The 18,449-nt window shown below is 47.6% G+C and overlaps 1 protein-coding gene across 8 annotated transcripts in view; it reads left to right on the forward strand.

Annotated features, from left to right (window-relative positions):
- Positions 1–17,970, forward strand: part of Patj (PATJ, crumbs cell polarity complex component) — a 302,745-nt gene extending 284,775 nt beyond the window's left edge. For 7 of the 8 annotated variants that reach the window (XM_039109186.2, XM_039109188.2, XM_063287101.1 and 4 more), the window contains 2 exons: positions 9,081–9,187; positions 15,926–17,585. In XM_039109186.2, coding sequence (XP_038965114.1) covers positions 9,081–9,187; positions 15,926–15,953 — 135 coding nt within the window. In that variant the 3' untranslated portion in view covers positions 15,954–17,585. Of the gene's footprint in view, positions 1–9,080; positions 9,188–15,925 lie in introns of all 8 variants that reach the window. The other variant, NM_080398.1, reaches the window with a different exon arrangement.
- Positions 17,971–18,449: the final 479 nt, after the last annotated feature.

The raw sequence follows: 18,449 nt of genomic DNA on the forward strand, positions 1-18,449 counted from the left end.
CCAGCCTTCCCTTCCCTTCCCTTACACTTTAAACAGTTAGAGCCAAAGATCTCTGTGTAGGAAGTCAGAGACGTGGGTGGTCATGACACCTCAGTGGAAGGCCCAGATGAGTTACAGGTTTTGTTGTCCACACAAGGCCGTGACTAGGTCATTTAAAAGCTCATCAGCGAGGTGTAAGCAGCAGCTTCTTTAGGAGGCTGAGACAGGGAACTTATCACCAACCCACCTGGGCTGTAGAGTGAGCTCAAGGCCAACCTAGGCTACACAGTCTGTCCACCTTGTTTCAAAACCTAATTAATTAATTCAGTTAAATCAACAAATAGGGTAAAAATATGTTATTTAGGAATCTGGAAGCAAATACTGAAAGAAATTGCCAAAGAGTTGAGATATTGTCAGAGAGAAGGAGGAATGGAGGAGCAGAGACTTTAAAGTGCTGTTGGGGGGTTCTTACCGAGCCATTTATTTGGTGGTGTCATGTGTGGTGTCAGAGGACAGCTTAGAGCGGTCACTTTCTCCTTCCCCCAGTCAGTCCCAGGGATTAAACTCAGGTGCTCATGGTGGCAACCTTTATCCACTGAGCCACCTAACCAGCCCCAATTTTGACTCCTTTTGGGGGGGGGGGTCTCTCTGTGTAGCCCTGGCTGTATTGTAACTCATTCTGTAGACCAGGCTGGCCTCTGGCTCAGAGACTCTCCTGCTCTGTCTCTTCAGTGCTGAGACTAAAGGCCTGTGCCACCATGTACAGCCCAAATTTGGCTTTCTTTCTTTTTTTTTTTTCAAAGATTTATTTATTTCATGTATGTGAGTACACTGTGGCTGCCCTCAGACACACCAGATCTCATTACAGATGGGCATCAGATCTCATTACAGATGGTTGTGAGCCACCATGTGGTTGCTGGGAATTGAACTCAGGACCTCTGGAAGAGTAATCAGTGCTCTTAACCACTGAGCCATCTCTCCAGTCCTCAATTTTGGCTTTCAAAATTAAGAAACATATGGGGTTTTTTTTTAATTGATTGGGTTTTAGTTTTGTGGGTTTTGGTTGGTTTGTTTTGGGTTTGGGGTTTGGTTTTTGGTTTTTTGTTGTTGCGGTTGTTGTTTTTGGAGAAAGCTAAAAAAGCATTTTACTCTGTAGTTCGGGCTATTCATCAATTCACCAGATATTCCAGACTAGTCTTGAACCCACAACAATCCTCCTGCCTCAGTTTCCCAAGTGTTTGGAATATAGGCATGAGCCACCGTGTCAGTTGGCTCCACTTAAACTTGGGCACTCAGTCAGGTCACTATTTTCCAGAGCTTCCCAGAGATTCTGGCTTACTTGGTGTAGGATGTGCCCTAGACCTCAGATGGTGGTAAAGCGCTACAGGTGAGGCTATGCAGGGGCTGAGGCATAGGTGACATTGGGGTTCATGAAGAGGAAGCCACATGAAAGGACAGGAACTGTGGAACAGGCTGGCCGAGTGCACAGTGAGCCAGTGCCCCTCGAGGTCTAGCAGGTTCCCTCTGCAGCACACAGCACAGCTCTCCTTACACAGCTGCTGAAGACTAAGTGGTCACAATGGACAGCGCTCAAAGGTCTCATGTTTCCTTATATTAATTTTATATTTTATATTTCTTTATAATATCTGGGGTCTGAGAATGACGAAATTTCTTTTGGTATCACAGAAACTGTCTTAGGGGGACAACCTGGAGTGCCTGCTTAGCAAACACGAGCCAGGAGACCCTGGTTTTAATCCTTGATACTAGGAAAGTAAAAATTAAATAATCCTCAGAGAAATCCTCCGAGTATCCCGGGTGACTTTGGGGGTGTGAACCACTAGAGGGCGCTGTCTAGCAGCCAGTTTCCCCCCTCACATGTTACAAGCTAGACCCTTGGACTTATTTGTAAAAATCAGTGTCAGGACAGTCATTGTCAGTGGGCTCTAGATACTTCAAATCATACCAAAGCCAGCCCTAGGCGCCTGTTGCTCTTTGGCATGCCCACCGCCTCAGGGTTGTCTTGACTGCTCAGTTCGCATGAGCATCATCTCTGCACATCTGCACCTCTGGATCTAGAGTGCAGGTTAGGTACAGATGCAGGCTGGGTGTGAACGCTGAGTTTTACACTTCCTACCAAGAGATTTGGGCCCTGACAAATTGAACAGCTAAAAGTGTTCCCTAGCAGAGTTGGATGCTCAGGAAAACTCCACTCCGGGAGCACGGTGCTTTATAACAGCCCCAAACCTGTGGTCCATGAAGTAAAAACATGTACGAATGAATCAACTAGAAAGTTTATTGAACATAGACTGACCCACTGCTGAACAGAATGCTGGAGTTGAGTTTATCTTTGTTTTGTAAGTCATTTAGTGTCCCCGTAGCTATAGCACAAACCAGTGTGTCTGATGAAATAACACTTTCTCAAGGAGAATGGCTCGAGAGGTGAACTCCAATAAAGGAGCCGAAGGAACTGCAAGTTGAGAGAGAGATTCCACTGTCTGGGGAACCACAGTGAAAGAACAAGGCGTTTGGAGGGGGAAACACAGAGTGAGACGTGAGCGCAGTGGGAGGGGGAAATACACATTGGCCAGAAAGCTCTGTGGGAGGGGGAAACACAGAGTGAGGTGTGAGTGCGGTGGGAGGGGGGAACACACCCTGGCAGAGAGCAGTGGGAGGGGGGAACATGGTTATTGGCTCGTTTTCCAACTCTGTGGATGTCGCTGACTGTTGCTTAGGCCTGGGAAACAGAGCGGCTTCTTTTGTAGCCTTCCTGTCCTGCAGCTGGCTGTCCTTGGGTAGCTGAATCCTCCCCTCCTCTTCCGTCAGGTTGGAAGCCTCCCAGGTCGCGGGTGGGCGGGCCTCTGTACCCGAGTCCTCCTGTAAGTGGGTTTCCTCTGCTTCCATAGCTGCCGGTGTTCTCCTCGCCGCTGTGGCTGTCTGAGTCTCCTCTCCGAAGAACAGGTCTTCCTACCTCTTCCTTCTTATTGGTAGTTTGGGGTAGGCAGATTTCATATGTCTTGGTCTCTTCAGCCTTGAAGAAGTTGGAATTCTTCCTTCAGGCCTCTGGGCTACTCTATGACTCGGGCCTGTAATTACTACGTGTTTAATAATAACTGCACCTGGGGGGATACAAAATACTTCTATTAGACTGTGGTGAAAAATCTTAAATGTTGCAATCACTAGGTAAGGCAGCTCAACTAGATTCATACCTGTCCCCCAGCAGTCCTGTGCCTGGCCACCTGCCTTGACTACTTGTGCATCTCCAGAACCAGCGTGCCTAACAAGAAGCACGAGTGTAAAGCACACCCATTTCTGACCAGTTTGATGCTCTGAAGGGCTGGGACTGAGCAGGATGACATCAGCCATATTTCCCAACTGTCCTTTTCCTCTGGGGAAAGGCAGGAAAGGTTCCAGTCCACAGAAGGCAGAAGGCCAGACCACAGATCCCAGGGTGGGATTGTCACCAAACCTAGGAGTCACAGCACGCACTCGTGCACAGTAAGCCAATCCAAAGAACCAAATTAAAAGCATAAAGCAGGAAAGGGAGATTTTTTTCAGTGTGTCCCTCTTTGGAAAGAGACCCAGCGACCACACACACACACACACACACACACACACACACACACACACACTATCCATCTTAAGGTCTTGAAGTAAGACTGAAGCTTAAAAAAAGGGCCAAGGACATGTGCATCTCAGCAGTCCTGGTTCAAGGCCTTTTCCACCACCACTGACCTTCATCATCTAGACTTCCACCTCATCCTTCAAGGTGTTAGAACTGTGTGGTGTCTCTCCTTAAGACAGGCTCTCCCTCTAGCTGCCACCTTTTCCCTCTCCCAGCATAAGCGTCCCAGGAAATATCCAGATTGTTGGTGTTCCTTGTTTCAACAGTGTGACAGATGAAGAGACACGGTGTCTCTTAGACTACCTTCAGTTCTACCACACCAGTTACATAGGCTCTCCCCTATCCCGGCCAGGGAACCCAGAGGCTAGAACTCCTGAAGTTGCAGAGACCACGGAATTCCCCCACACCCCGATCTCATTAAGGGCCTCTAGCCCTGTCACTTTCCACTTTGACTGTCACTGGGTCCTGCTGCTCCTCACAGGACACTGCACACCTCCCTAAGGGCAGGACCACTTCTTTCCCTTGTTTTCCCGAGTCCCATCCCTGTTCTCAGAACCCAGCGAGGCTGAAAACAACAAGTCCAAGATTTACCTGATAGTCTTATTTTCTGTCCTCTTGTTGGCCTCCCCTTCTTCCCCCAAAAGACCCTGGCTTACTTACCTCAGACCATAGTCCCAGTCCCTGGTGTTCAGAGGCAAGGCTGAGCAGGACACCTAGGTCCCACCTCAGTGTTGAACTTGTACACCACTGACCTAATCCTTAGAGAGTAGCTCCTCCCATTCCCAAGCCAAGCCCCAGGGAAGGTTTAGCCACTAACTATCAAGTTTCTTGGTCAGTCGCTCTTCCTTCAAGTGGCAGATTTGCTGTCCTGGGTCTCCCAACAGGAGACCTGTTGTCCTTCATATTTAACACTTAAACTGAGGGTTTCACTCTTACAAGACTGGAAGGAAGGCTCTGGGTGATTCCCTAGGATTTACTGGTGCCTGAGAAGCCCTTTTAATTTTAGAGCTGGTTGCGGGGAGGAAACTGCAGGACTTTTTTATATTTTCTAGCTAGATGGTAAAGCTTTATGACGAGTATAACCGGACTGTAACTGGGGAGACAGCTATGTCTGGAAATTAAATTCTGGAGCTCCTTTTCCCTCATGCCCCGCAATTGCTTCCTGACATCTGATTAAGGAGTACTAGATTCAAACCAGACACAGTGGTGGCCTCTGCCTGTAATCCCAGCACTCTAGAAGCTGTGGCAGGATGACTGGGAGTTTCAGGCTAGCCTGGGCTACAAAGTGATCTGCACAGTCTCCAGGGGAGAGGGAGGGCTGGATGTAGTAGTGTATGCCTATAGTACCAGCACCTGGAAGGCAAAGACAGGTTGATCTCTGAATTCTAGGCTAGCCAGGGCTAGGAAGGAAACAAGGGAGACACAGGCAATGTTTAGTGACATTTCTGGGACCGTCCAATAGGGCATGATGTAGTCCCATGAGCATATCCTGTGGTAAGCAGCTTGCGTGTCTTTTTCGTGAGGTCCCCGTGTGCCATTCTGTCCCATAAGCATTTGCTTCTGACAGAAGCTCTGGCTCGTAGGAAGACTAATAGACTAGGCTCAGCCTCTTCCCACAAAACCTGGTCTTGGTGGCTCACACCTACCCTATACTCCCAGCACTCAGAAGGCTGAGGCAGGAGGATCATGAGTTCAAGATCAGCCTAGACTACATACAAGACCATGCCTTACCTCCTCCTCCCCATCAAATCCAGAAGGAGACGGGGGCAGCGGTGAGGCCAGGAAAGGATCTTTATTAAATAAGCAAAGTGATCCCACGGGGAACAACCATGACCCCAGAACCTAGTGTCAGCTGCTGACAGCAGTCCCGGGCACACAGCAGAGAGACAAAGGGAGGCTCGGAGTTTCCGGGTAGGATTCCAGGTCGTCTTGGTCTGGCCGTCCTCTAGTTGATCATTACCTTAGGTCATTTTCTCAGGATTGGCAATGCAGAGTTACACTGGTGCTAAGAAGGTTGCTGAACTCTACCCTTTGCCTTAAAAACGTTGTCAGGCAAGCCTGTTGTCCCTGAGGTCCAAGTCACTTTAAGTGAGAAACACTCACGGAAGGAAAAGAAACAAGATGGAGTCGTAAACAAAGCACAGGGTTGGTAAGATGGCTCAGCAGCTAGAGGGACTTGCTTCCAAGCCTCTCAACCTGAGTTCAAAGCTGGGATTCCACGTGGCAGGAGGAGAGGACTGATCCCCACAGGTTGACCTCTGACCTCCAAACATGTACTGTGGCACATACAGGCCCATACTGCCCCAACACACACACACACACACACACACACACACACACACACACACACACACACACACTCTAAACAAACGTAAAAAGAAAACTTCAGGGCTTAGCAGTTAAGAAAGCACTGACTTCTCTTCCAGAGGACCAGGGTTCAATTCCGAGCATCCACGTGGCAGCTCACAGATGTTTGTAATTTCAGTTCCAGGGAACCCAATACCCTCAACACAAGTCACACGAGGTAAAACACCAGTGCTCATAGAATAAAAATAAATCATTTGGGAAAAAAAGTAAAATTCAAAATGGTGTTAGCTTGGTCAGTGACTGGACCGCCTTCACTCTCTCTGTCATGACTCTGTTCTGAATGGAGGTACCTGTTAGATTCTCCCTAAAGGACAGAAGCCTGTCTCTCTCCACACTCGCCTCAGTCTCTCTGCCCCGTGAAAGCCTCGCTTCAGACCCTTTCATTCCATTCAGGGTTCTCCATTCTGGAGCTTTATCCTGCTGCTCCTGGAGCCACAGCCGAGATGGGAATCAATCAACGGCCACAAAAACACGCACCATCACAGTCCCTGAGAAACAAACAGGTTGAAAATGCAGACGAAAACAGGAAAAATTAACTTAAGCAGGGGCCTAGAGGAGGTCACACAAGGAGCAGGCTGACGGCTAAATTGGTTGTATAGAGAGTCCCAGGGAGAAAACTAGAAGGTTGAGAGGAGTGGGAAGAAAGACTAGAGGTGTGGTGTCGGGTGGGGGTGGGGTGCACATGCTGCACATGCTTAGAATCTTCTCCCAAGAACAGAGGGACAGTGATGGAAGGTTTCCAGCAGGAGCATGCCTTCGTGTATCTGGGAAGATGACTGGGGATGGTAAAAGAGATTAGAAGGGGTTGGGTATTTAGCTCAGTGGTAGAGCACTTGCCTAGCAAGCCCAAGGCCCTGGGTTCAGTCCCCAGCTCCAAAAAAAAAAAAAAAAAAAAAAGAAAGCACATTGAGATTAGAAGACAAGTGAGCAGGGTTTGGACCTGGTGGAGTAGTACTCAGTCAGGAGCAGGAGCTACTAGGAGGCTGTTCAGACTGAGCACCTCAGTGCCTGTCTCAGGTGACAGGTTCCAGCCACAACAGGTTCTCAGTGTTATACCTTCTTAGTTCATAATGGGGGAGCTGGAGGTGTAATTTGCTAATAAGGGGAAAATGAAAGGAAAAGTCAATTGAACAGGGGAAGTGGGTTTTCGGGTCAAGAGTTTGGAGAGGAAGTAGGTCGGGGTACATGATGCATGTATGCTCTGAGAATGGAACCTGGGGCCCTACACATGCTAGGCTTGCCTTCTGCTGCTGACCTACACCCCCAGTCCAAACTTGGATTCGTTGTCCTAATTTTGATAAAGCTGAGAGATGTCAAAATGCAAATCCCAAATTGGTGACTGGGCAGAGCACAGTCGCTGAATTATATGCACACCATTGGGACTTAAGGCCAGGGGATGGATGACGTCACTTGACTCTGACGTCACCTCCTCTGAGCCAGGAGGTGAGCAGAGATATCAGAGAGCAGACCCTACCAGCAGTGGGAAGTCAGGAGTATGTGGGTCATGGAGGCCCAGGCTGTGGGAAAGCTGGACTGGAATGTTTGTGAAGACTGAGCCGGCCGTGTCTGCTGAGGCTCTAGGCTATGTACGACAGCCAGGCCTGCACGCTACTGGAAGAAGAGACGCGTGGTCTGGAAGGAAGCTAATCTTTCCTCCTTAGGCTTTCATGCTGTGATCTCCCCACTCAGTTGACTATGCTTCCCGTGACTGTATTTCTGGAACACTCTGCTCTTGCTATAACTGTTCTCCCTATGCTGGCATGATCCCTAAATGCTTCCTGAGCCCTCCTCCGGCCCACTGCCTTTCTCCTGCTTTACAGTACAGACGGCTCTTTCACAGTTGAGACATGTGTGCCCTCTGTTGGTCTGTTCAGAAACTGCATCAGATCAAGTTTCCCTGCACATTCCTCTCAGGATCTGTGCAGTGTGACAATCAGCCCTCCAGACCTCTGGGCTCTGTTCTGGGGTGGGGGTTGGGGGGGACAGCTGGCAGGACAATGAGGTCAGAATGCTGAACATAGGGGAATGTTAGGAGAGATGCCACAGGGCAGGACACCTTGCAGGTCAGGGGGAGGACCTCAGCTTGTGGCCCCACAGCATCTAGATCTCGGCAGATGGCTTCAGGCCATCAGGAGTAATCTGCTGCTTGAGAAAAGTGAGGCTGGGCAGCCAGTGAGACGGCTCCTGTAGAACTCCACACAAGATGACTGTGGGTCAGCCTGCAGCCCTAGGAGGACTGTGGGCTTCGAGACAGAGAAGTCAAGGATAGCACCAACCAACCTTGCCTTGTGAACCCACAGAACAGGTCACGGTCATCTGGGATGTAGAAAGCCGCAAGAACACAGGCTGTGGGGCAGAGGGAGGTCTGGGGACATATTAGCTGTGGCCCTGATGAACGTCACTGGGCTTGGAGGAAGGATTTGGAGTGAGGTAGGGGGATTGTCCTTCTGGATGGTATTAAAGTTAATAGCGTGAAACCCAGTGTGGATGAAGACGGCCATGAACTTGGGAGCTGGTCCTGCCACACTGCAAGGAGTCTGCAAGAGAGGAAGGCAGGGTCAGAAAGTACAAGAGTCTGTACCTGGGCCGGTGGCACAGACCTGTGATTCCAGCAGCTCCTGGGAGGCTGAAGAATGAGGGCCAGCATTCACAGACACCCTCTGCAGCTTAGTAAGACCCTGCCTCAAAATAAGGGCTTTAGAAAGGAAGGTCTGGACACATGGGTGAGTGACAGCACTCGCTAGGAGGCTCGGTATTCAGTCTCCAGTTCCACAAAAGGATAAAGAAGGGGCGGGAGAGGCAGCATTCACTGGAAGTCAAATGAAGGAAATAGTTTAAGAGAAAAAACACGGAAGTGCCCAGGGAAGCCCCAGCACTGGGGAGGGCACATCGTGAATACTGAGAGTTTAGCCAGTGAGCCTCTGTCTCGGGAAGTGAGGGAGGACAAAGTGAGGAAGAGAAAGAGAAAGAGAAAGGGGAGCAAGGGAAAGGGAAGGAATGATCTGTCTGCCCAGTTCTCTGTGCAGGTTGGATGAGGCTTAGAGTACTGTAGCCATGGTTTCTCCAGCATTCTTACAGCGGACAGTAAAATGCCTGTCATTCCCTCCCGCAGGTCGTGGCAGACACCAACATCAGCGCCATAGCGACTCAGCTTGAAATGATGTCTGCAGGCTCCCAGCTTGGCTCTCCCACTGCTGACCGACATCCGCAAGACCCGGAGTGAGTATTCTAATCAGAGTGGGCCTAGCGCCTGAGCTCAGGTTCAGGTGTATGTGATCCCACAGTGGAGGGATGCACATGCTAAGATCTCCTGACCTGACGGGTCTGACAATGCCAGGGCGCTCCATTTCACACAAGGCTCTGTTCCACCACAAGATCCCTCAGAGACCACAGTAGGGCCTGCACTCACTGCTTCTCGTTGCCTCGACACAGGCCTGTGCCCTCTGTCCTAAGAAACTGCAGGTTTATAGCCCAGGCCCACCCTGCTCTAAGATGCAAGGAGTCACCTCACTGAGTTAAAGCCTTCTTATGAGGTGAAATCTTAGTGTCCCCTTTGAGAACATGTGTCATTACAGTAGGCATTGCCAAGTTCATTAAAGCAATGTTTCTGGAGCTAAACTGATGCAAAACCAAACAACAGGAGGCCAGTGGAATGGTTCATTGGGTAAAGGCACTCAGCACCCAGTCTGATGACCTGAGTTTGGTTCCTGGGGCCCACATAGAGGAAGGAGAGAACCAACCCTCACAAGCTATTCGCCCTGAACTCTACTTGCCTGTGTATACACCTGCACATGCACTCCATGACACTGTCTGTGGAGACTCTGAGGAGATATTCCCCAGCAGAATCAAGACTCCGGTATGTGCAGGTTCCCTAGGGTTATTCTATAGACTGGCAGAGAGCAGCCACACTCTGAGGAGTGCTGCCTGTCAGCACCTGTCATAGTGTGTGCTCAGTGAATGCTACCGATTAATGGTTCACGTAAGAATCTGAGATCACGGGCTGGAGAGATGGCTCAGCGGTTAAGAGCACCCGACTGCTCTTCCAGAGGTCATGAGTTCAATTCCCAGCAACCACATGGTGGCTCACAACCATCTGTAATGAGATCTGATGCCCTCTTCTGGTGTGTCTGAAGACAGCTACAGTGTACTGATATGTAATAAATAAATAAATCTTTAAAAAAAAAAAAAAAAAAGAATCTGAGATCACAGCCGTCCATAAGGGACATGATTAGGGGTGTGTGTGGGGGGGTCATGGTTTATCAGCCTAAGTGATACTTTTGTGTGTGTTTTCTTGAAGAAAAAATATAAACTTTTCCTACTTTTTCCCCTCATGATACATGTCATCAGATATGACAGAATACAAACAGAGCACATTCAAACTACCACAGCTCTTTAAATCAAAATCAGGGTAGGGAGAGGAGGGCTGTGTTCAGTTGGTAGAGTAGCGTTCTTGATATATAGACAAGCCTGGGTATGTGATACCCTATCTCTCAAAAAAGAAACAAGGGAGGGAGGGAGGGAGGGAGAGGGGAGGGAAGAAGGGAGAGGGGAGGGAGGAAAGGAGGTAAAAAAAAGTCAGGGTGGCACGGAAGCTCACCCGTGTTGTCCCAGCATTTGACTGATGCAGGAGTGCTGTAAGGCCAGCCACCCTGAGCTACATGATGACACAGAATAAAGCCCAGGTCTTTACAGAAGAGTGGCGCTGCCCTTGTCATTAGATCCTTTTGCTCTAACTCCACAGCTTCCTGCTGGGCACCGCCAGCACGAGCAAGCCCACAGTCTCGGGCTGGAGAGATGGCTCAGTGGTTAAGAGTTCTTCCAGAGGACCCAAGTTCAATTCCCAGCATCCACATGGCAGTTCACAGCTGTCTGTAACTCCAGTTCCAGAGGACCTGGCACCCTTGCACAGACATGCAGACCACCAATGCATATAACAATAAATAAATCTTAAAAACAGAGAGAGAGAGAGAGAGAGAGACAGACAGACAGACAGACAGACAGACAGACAGACAAAGAAAAAGAAACAAGTCTCTGCTAGGTGTGGTGGTCACACATTTAATCCCAGCACTGGGGAGCAGAGGCAGTACTCTGAGTTTGAGGCTGGCCTAGTCTATATAATGAGTTCTAAAACAACCAGAGCTATATAATATAGAGATAGGAAGGGAGGGGAGGTAGGGGAGGAGAGGAGAGGAGAGGAGAGGAGAGGAGAGGAGAGGAGAGGAGAGGAGAGGAGAGGAGAGGAGAGGAGAGACTTAAGGCAGGGCTGGGCTGGAGAAAGTAGCTCAGAGGTTAAGAGCACATACTGTTCTGTGAAAGAGCCTAGGTTCAGTTCCCAGCACCCGTGTCAATCAATGTCATAGATATCTGTAACTCCAGTTCCAAGGGACCCAACACCCTTTTCTTGACTCCACAGGAATCTACATTCACATGCATATACCCTCCCTAAACACATGGAAACACACACGTTATTATAAACCATAACAACCATATTAAACACATTATTAAAAAAAAGTAAAAATAATTTTCAAAAAGAAATATTAAGGTATTGTGAATTAAATTGACATGACCCAGATGACACATGCTCCCAATTGCCAGTGGCCCAGGTATGCAGGCACCTAAAGGAGACTAGTTCTGTGTTTGAGCTGTCACCTCAGTTTCCTTCCCAGTGTCCTTGGCAACAAGGGTTATGTCTGCAAAAGCAGCCAGAATCCAGCTCATGTCCCCCTGGGCCACCACTGAGCATGCTCTCGAGGCCACAGTAAGTCGAACCTTACTCATGGCGTCATGACCACCCCATGTAAGAACAATTCATTAAAGAGCATCTCTCTAAGGCCAAGCACTGTACTGCTGCTGAGTTCTGAAGATTCAAACAGAAATGTTTGTAAAGATGTAGCCCTACCTAGCTGTAAGGGAAAAGCGCATCTGTAAACCCTGACTGTGGGAGGGCTGGTAAGGGTAGTTAGGGTCAGGGAGAGCCAGTTGCCGAAAGCCCAACTTGGGGCAAGGGGCTAATTGGTGAAGCTAATGATGAGTTTGGAAAGAATTGGGCTAAGCTGGATCATATTCAAAACCATCCACAATTTGTTCAGCACAGACTATAGCAGTTCCTGTAGACAACTACTGTGCACAAACATGGTGTCAACAAGCAGTGACTATTAGTGTCAGCCAAAGGGAAACCCACCCAAAAAGAAGTTAGGCAGAGAGAGTTGCAGGGGAGATCTAATCAGAACAGCAGAATGGAAGGTCATATACCCCATTCTCAAAAGGAAAAGAGACCCTCCCTCCACAGGTCACACAGTAGGGATGGGATTGCAGACTTGAGTCAGCATGCCTAGCTTGGTTTTGTTTTTCAAGACAGGGCACACACACATTACCTGGCTAGAATAAGCTAGCCTGCCTGCCTGCCTGCCTGCCTGCCTGCCTGCCTTCCTTCCTTCCTTGTGACACCTACCTAAAATTAAAAGTTTCTGAATCTAAAAGAAGAAAAGAAAACAGTTTCAGGCTCTGACCCATGGCCCACTTACAGCCATCAGTCTTGCTGGAAGAGTGCTCCCGGGACTGAGATGGCTCCATTGCTAAAGGCCCTTGCCCTTAAACTTCATGACTTGCATTTAATCCCCAGAACTAATGTGATAGAAGGAAAGGACTGACCCCAAAAGTTGCCCGCCCTCCTCTCCCTCCCTCCCTCCCCCCCCCCCTCTCTCTCTCTCTGATATTCTGAAAGCATATTCCAGTGCAAGTAATCAAGCAGCCATTATTACTGGCCCTGTAGCGTCGGAAGCTGCTGAGCCTTTCTCTTTCACATTTTACTCTTCACATTCAGCCAGGATAAGTCAGATGTCTGCACCCCTCCCCCAAGCTTGTTTAGAAATGACTCTGATGTCGTTTCTCCGGCAGGCACCCATAACCCACTGGATACTCCCCTCAGAATCTTTCTTCTCAGGCTTCTGGAGCCGGGAACATGGGGTGTAGGTTTATACATGGAACTTGCTATGAGTGCTTCTCTTCCTTGACTAAAAGATTATTTAACATAGCCCGTAGTGATTCTTCACCACTCCAGGAAAATGGCCAGTCACAGGTGCTGTCAGCACATAGAAATCGAGGGGCGCATCCAGAGAGCGGACTGTTAGGGTGCTCCCAGCCAGGTGCCTGCTGGTTGAAAACTTCACATCATGAGCTGGAAGGATGGCTCAGGAGTTAAGAATGTGTGCTGACCTTGCAGAGTTTGGCCCCAGCACCTATGTCCCCATCCCAGGCAGCTCATAACTGCCTGGAGCTGTGTCTGCAGGGAAGTGTGGTAACTCTGGACTCTGGCCACCCTCAGGCACCAGCAAGCATGTGTCATACCTATACCCAGGCACACAGTTTTTAAAAATAAGTCTTAAAAAGGAACTTTAAAGTCAAAGGTCTCTGAGGTCTTAGTCCTCTCAGCAACCAACAAGAAATAGGCCTACTTAGAAGGCAGACACAGGTGATCTCTGGTCTCTGGGGCCAGCCTGGCCTACATAGTGAGTTGTACATCATGGAGTTTAGACTGAATATGCCTTATCTGAAGTACTTCAGAACAGCAGTATTTTGGATTTGGGATATTTTATTTGGATCATAGGATATTTACATATATGGAAGGAAATTTATTCAAGCTTCATATTTATTTTATTTATATATACACACGTGTATATAAAACAAGATAATTTCATAGTATATTTCCGGTAATTTTCTCATGAGCAGATTTGTAGCATAAAATTTTCCACTTTGAATATCATGCCACAAAAAGTACAGCAGATTTTTTTCAGATTTGGAAAGTATTTTTGTTATTCCTGATTAGGGATGCTTAGCTGCAATAAATGGCTATATTACAGTGTCTGGCCAAGCTGGGACACACAGCGGGTGAACACAGCTTACGTGGAAGCCCCCGAGTCATTCATTCCCCAGTTTTCCTCTTTCATTCACAAGTGCCACACTGATGACGTGGAATAGACGGTTCGGATGATGATGGCAAGTGTTCCCAGAGTGCTGCAGCTCGGTGCCCATCAGTACCTGGGCAGGAAGTCATCCTTGCCCACAGTGCAGACGTTAAGGATGGACTGGGCTGTATGACTAACTAATTAATTATTATTATCATGCAGCTTCTTTCCCCCTCCCTAGTTAGACCTGGACATACATATTTTATCATAAAGGAATTCACAAGTTTGTGGGTTCACAATTCTGGATCATGGCTCAGGCACCTCAGGCCTTTGTGCCATGGGGTGACATTGGTCTGAAGGGCCTTGGAAGCCTCTTAGCTCAGTTTCCCTCAGAGCCTGGGCCGGACCCCGTGCCTGTGGCGTCTCAGCTGTCTCCAAGAACCAGCTTTCACTGGATTCAGAGCTACCGAAAGATGGGGGAAACTTTCTGCCAATCATTTGCTAGGGTTTTTATTTCCTTTCTTCCTTCCTTCCTTCCTTCCTTCCTTCCTTCTTTCCTTCCTTCCTTCCTCCCTCCTTCCTTTCTTTCATTGTTTATTTATTTATTGTTGTTATTGGTTTTTTGTTGTTTTGGTTTTTATTTGTTGGAACAGGGTTTCTTTGTGTAGCCTTGGCTGTCCTGGAACTTACTTTTTAGACAGGCTGACGTCAAACTCAGAGATCCACTGGCCTCCATCTCCAGAGCGTGGGGATTAAAGCCTCAGGCCACCACACCTGGCGTTTCCTTCCCATTTCAATCCCAGGGGTTTCCACTGACACCCACAGTTTCAGACTCTTACTTTAGAATGAGAGCTGCCTTCTGTTTGTTCATGCCTTGTTTGTTTGTTTTCTTTTCTCTGAGACAGGGTGTCTTGGTGTAGCCCTGGCTGTCCTGGAACTCCCTCTGTAGACCAGGCTGGCCTCAAACGCAGACATTCTCCTGCCTCTGCCTCCCGATTGCTGGGATCAAAGGCACGCACCACCTAGCTGTTCTGTGCCATTTTGAGGTCCACCATAATGACGAACTAGAATTCACTTAGAAACCTCGGGATTGGTCAGGTGAGAATGAAGGCACTGAATCAAGCATATAGCATCCCTAAGATGTCAATAATAACTCACCTGTTTAAGTGACAGTTTTGACAGGTGACAGACTGAGACCTTAATGAAGCAGTGACATCCTTATATACGGATGGCATTGATTGTAAGGCTAACACTGGATTCAGTTCTACCTAGACATTAGATTTTTGTGAAAATTACATGCCACCCAGTCCCATTTAACTCTGAGTATTGACCAAAGTTCTGCTTCTGTGAAGAAAACTGTGACAACTGGTAATCCCTACCAGTGAGTTAGATGATTTATACTTTACTGTTAAGCCGTTATTATTCAAACAACAGGATACTATATTTTTCTTATTATAAAATATTGCTTAAACCAAGCATGGTGGCACAGACCATTAATCTCAGCACTCAGGAAGCAAAGTCAGACAAATCTCTGTGAGTTCAAGACCACCCTAGTCCACATATCAAGCTCTATACCAGCCAGGGTTACATAGTCTAAGGAAAGAAAAAAAAATGCTTAACATCCAAACATAATGGTGCATACCAACAATCTCAACCCTCAGGAGACAAATTTAGGAGAGTTCCTATAAATTCAAGGCCATCCTGGTCTACATATCAAGTTCTAGATCAGCCAGGGCTAAATAGTGACCCTTCCTCAAAATAAATCAACCAAAAAAATTGCCTATAAAAAATTAAAGTGTTTTTTTAAAGATTTATGTATTTATTTCATGTATGTGAGTACACTGTAGCTGTCTTCAGACACACCAGAAGAGGGCATCGGATCCCTTTACAGATGGTAGTGAGCCACCATGTGGTTGCTGGAATTGAACTCAGGACCTCTGGAAGAGCAGTCAGTGCTCTTAACCGCTGAGCCCTGTCTCCAGTCCGGTAGCAGTTTTAATATTGATTTAATATGCTTAGCACTAGGTTAAGCTGGACTGTTTCTTGTTCATAGGGAGCTGTTGCAGAGGACCGCCGATTAAAGCGAGGTGGGCAGCTCTTCAGTGGTGTTACCCGGAAGGCGTTACCCGGAAGGCGTTACCCATGAGCAAGCTGTCTCCATTCTAAAGCAGCAGAGAGGGGCCGTGGCCCTGCCTGCTGCTGCCGCCGTGAGCTACGGGTCCTGACTTTTTAACGAGAATACAGCAGAATTATGCGGCTTCCGGTTGGGATGAAAAGTTGCCTCGGCTCAAACCCAGTATCATCATTGGCTCTGATTCTGTTTACAGAAACTGGAGCTGTGGTCTCTGCTTCCTACTCACATCCCCGGTTCCCACAGAGGCTTAACTGCAAACTCCTGTGGTTTCATCTAATGAGTAGAAACAAAGGTTTAGCTTGTCATCTTAACTCGTGATTTACTTATGCTAATTTGCCTCTTCAAATAAACCAGAAAACATTAGCAGTGTAATTAACTTCCTCGCAATGAACTATTCATATGCTACCGCTGGGAATTACAGCAGACTGTTCTGTGTGACTCAGTCAAGTGGACCTCCCGTCCCTGTCTCCGGATAGGTCTGTATGTTAGCCGTTGGCGATTCTGAGGAGTCCATTTACAGACGCTGTAAGCTACTCACCATCCTAATAGGCTTTGTTTCTGAGTTTGACAGCGCACACTCCACAGGAACAAGTAGCCCTCCTGTTTGTGTTCTATCCACACTAGCTCACATTACTGGGAAGCTACTGGGAGTGATGGGCATCTTAGCAGGTCAAAATCACCGGTTCCCAACCCCTGCAGACTGCAGGCGAGGAGGTGGAAACCCTAGACCACACTGCAGAGATAAGCAAGTTTGAGCGGCCTCAGCCCTATTGGAAGCGAGTTACAAGTTTGGTTTGCCTCTCCTTCGCCTTCATACCAGTCTGCAGAGGGCTGTGTGCAGCCCTTGAACATAAAGGAACTGAGCAAATGCCCTGGGAATCAGACACAGAAGTGCTTAGCCCGAGTTTCCCAGTCTCCGCTTCCTATTGGCTGAAGTTCTGTAGCTGAAACAGCAACTGTGGCTGAAGCCTAAGAGTGCTTGTAGAGTGAAAGGGGCTGGGAAGGGAGATGCTCGTCACTGAGAACAAAGGAAAGTGCCATGAAGGGTGAGTACAGGGTCAGCAGCAGACATAGTTTAGCATCCTAGAACTATAACTCAGTGCAGCAGATTGCTCAGCAATTACCCGGAGTTTAATGGGCCCTAATTTAAAATGTTATTTAACTAGTGAGGATGTTAACTGAAGTTCCCTTTGAGTAGATGTAATCACAAAGTGCACTGACTCTTGTTGAGATATTTTTCGTGGCTATTAGAAAGTGCAGAATGCCTCACTTTTATGCTGACAGCGTATTGCGATGACCGGCATTAAGGTTTTTTGAGATTCTATAGGTTTTTTTAGAATTTATAATGTATCTAAGATACATGGTTTGGTTAGCATCTCATCCCCAGTTCATGAGAAGCCACCAACCTCAGTGTCCTGTGTGAATGGTACCCACAAGAAGACCTCAAGCAGCAGAAACCAAATGAAGCCCAATGAAAGTGCACCTTAAACAATAAAGATAGTGACATTAATGCTTTCCAAGTGGGATCCCGCTCACTTTTAATGGAATGGAATGGCGTTAAATACACATATTGAAATAACGTGTTGTTTTGTCTTCATTTATACATCATCTGTTTAGGGGATGCCTCTCGAAGTCTATTAATGTAGTAACTGATACTTGATGCATCGAGTTCCTCAGGGACCCAGTGAGTAATTGCTGTGCCCGAAATGGTGTGATCCCTTCAGAGCTTCCTACACACCGAGAATGCCACAATTGACAAGAGGAATTTTCTAAAAATTACACATACTACATTTTTGGCCCTTTAAGCCTAGTATTAGTGTTGTTAATTGGAGTGAGTCCAAGAGGTAAGCAAACTAGAAAACTAAAAGTTCAGAGTGGTTTTCATGTAGATGTTTCTAAAGGTTCTGAATAAAGCAGCTGCCTAAGGAGCAAGAAGAGACACGGTTGGTGCTGTCCACGTTTTATCTCTGTGTCTAACTTTATTTTGTCCAGTGTCCTGTTACAATGCAGAAATCTGGGCTGAGGGTGATAGAGCGCCCTCTTCTGACTTTGGAGGGTATTGCGTACACATGAACTTTGTTTCCTTTTCTTTATTTTCTTATAAAGGCTAACATTTATTTGGGCCTGGTTTACAGTTTCAGAGGTTTAGCCCATTATGATCATAGTGTGGCAGCGTGCAGACAGACATGGTGCTGGGGGAGGAGCTGAGAGTTCTGCATCTTGACTCCAAGGCAGCCAGGAGAAGACTGAACTATATTTTAAAACAATAAAAGTTACAACCTTGGGGCTGGAGAGACGGCTCAGTGGTTAAGAGCACTGTCTGCTCTTCCAGAGGTCCTGAGTTCAATTCCCAGCAACCACATGGTGGCTCACAACCATCTGTAATGAGATCTGATGCCCTCTTCTGGTGTGTCTGAAGACAGCTACAATAAATCTTTTTTAA

The sequence above is a fragment of the Rattus norvegicus genome, chromosome 5, assembly GCF_036323735.1.
Source record: "Rattus norvegicus strain BN/NHsdMcwi chromosome 5, GRCr8, whole genome shotgun sequence".
In the NCBI taxonomy this organism is placed as follows: domain Eukaryota; kingdom Metazoa; phylum Chordata; class Mammalia; order Rodentia; family Muridae; genus Rattus; species Rattus norvegicus.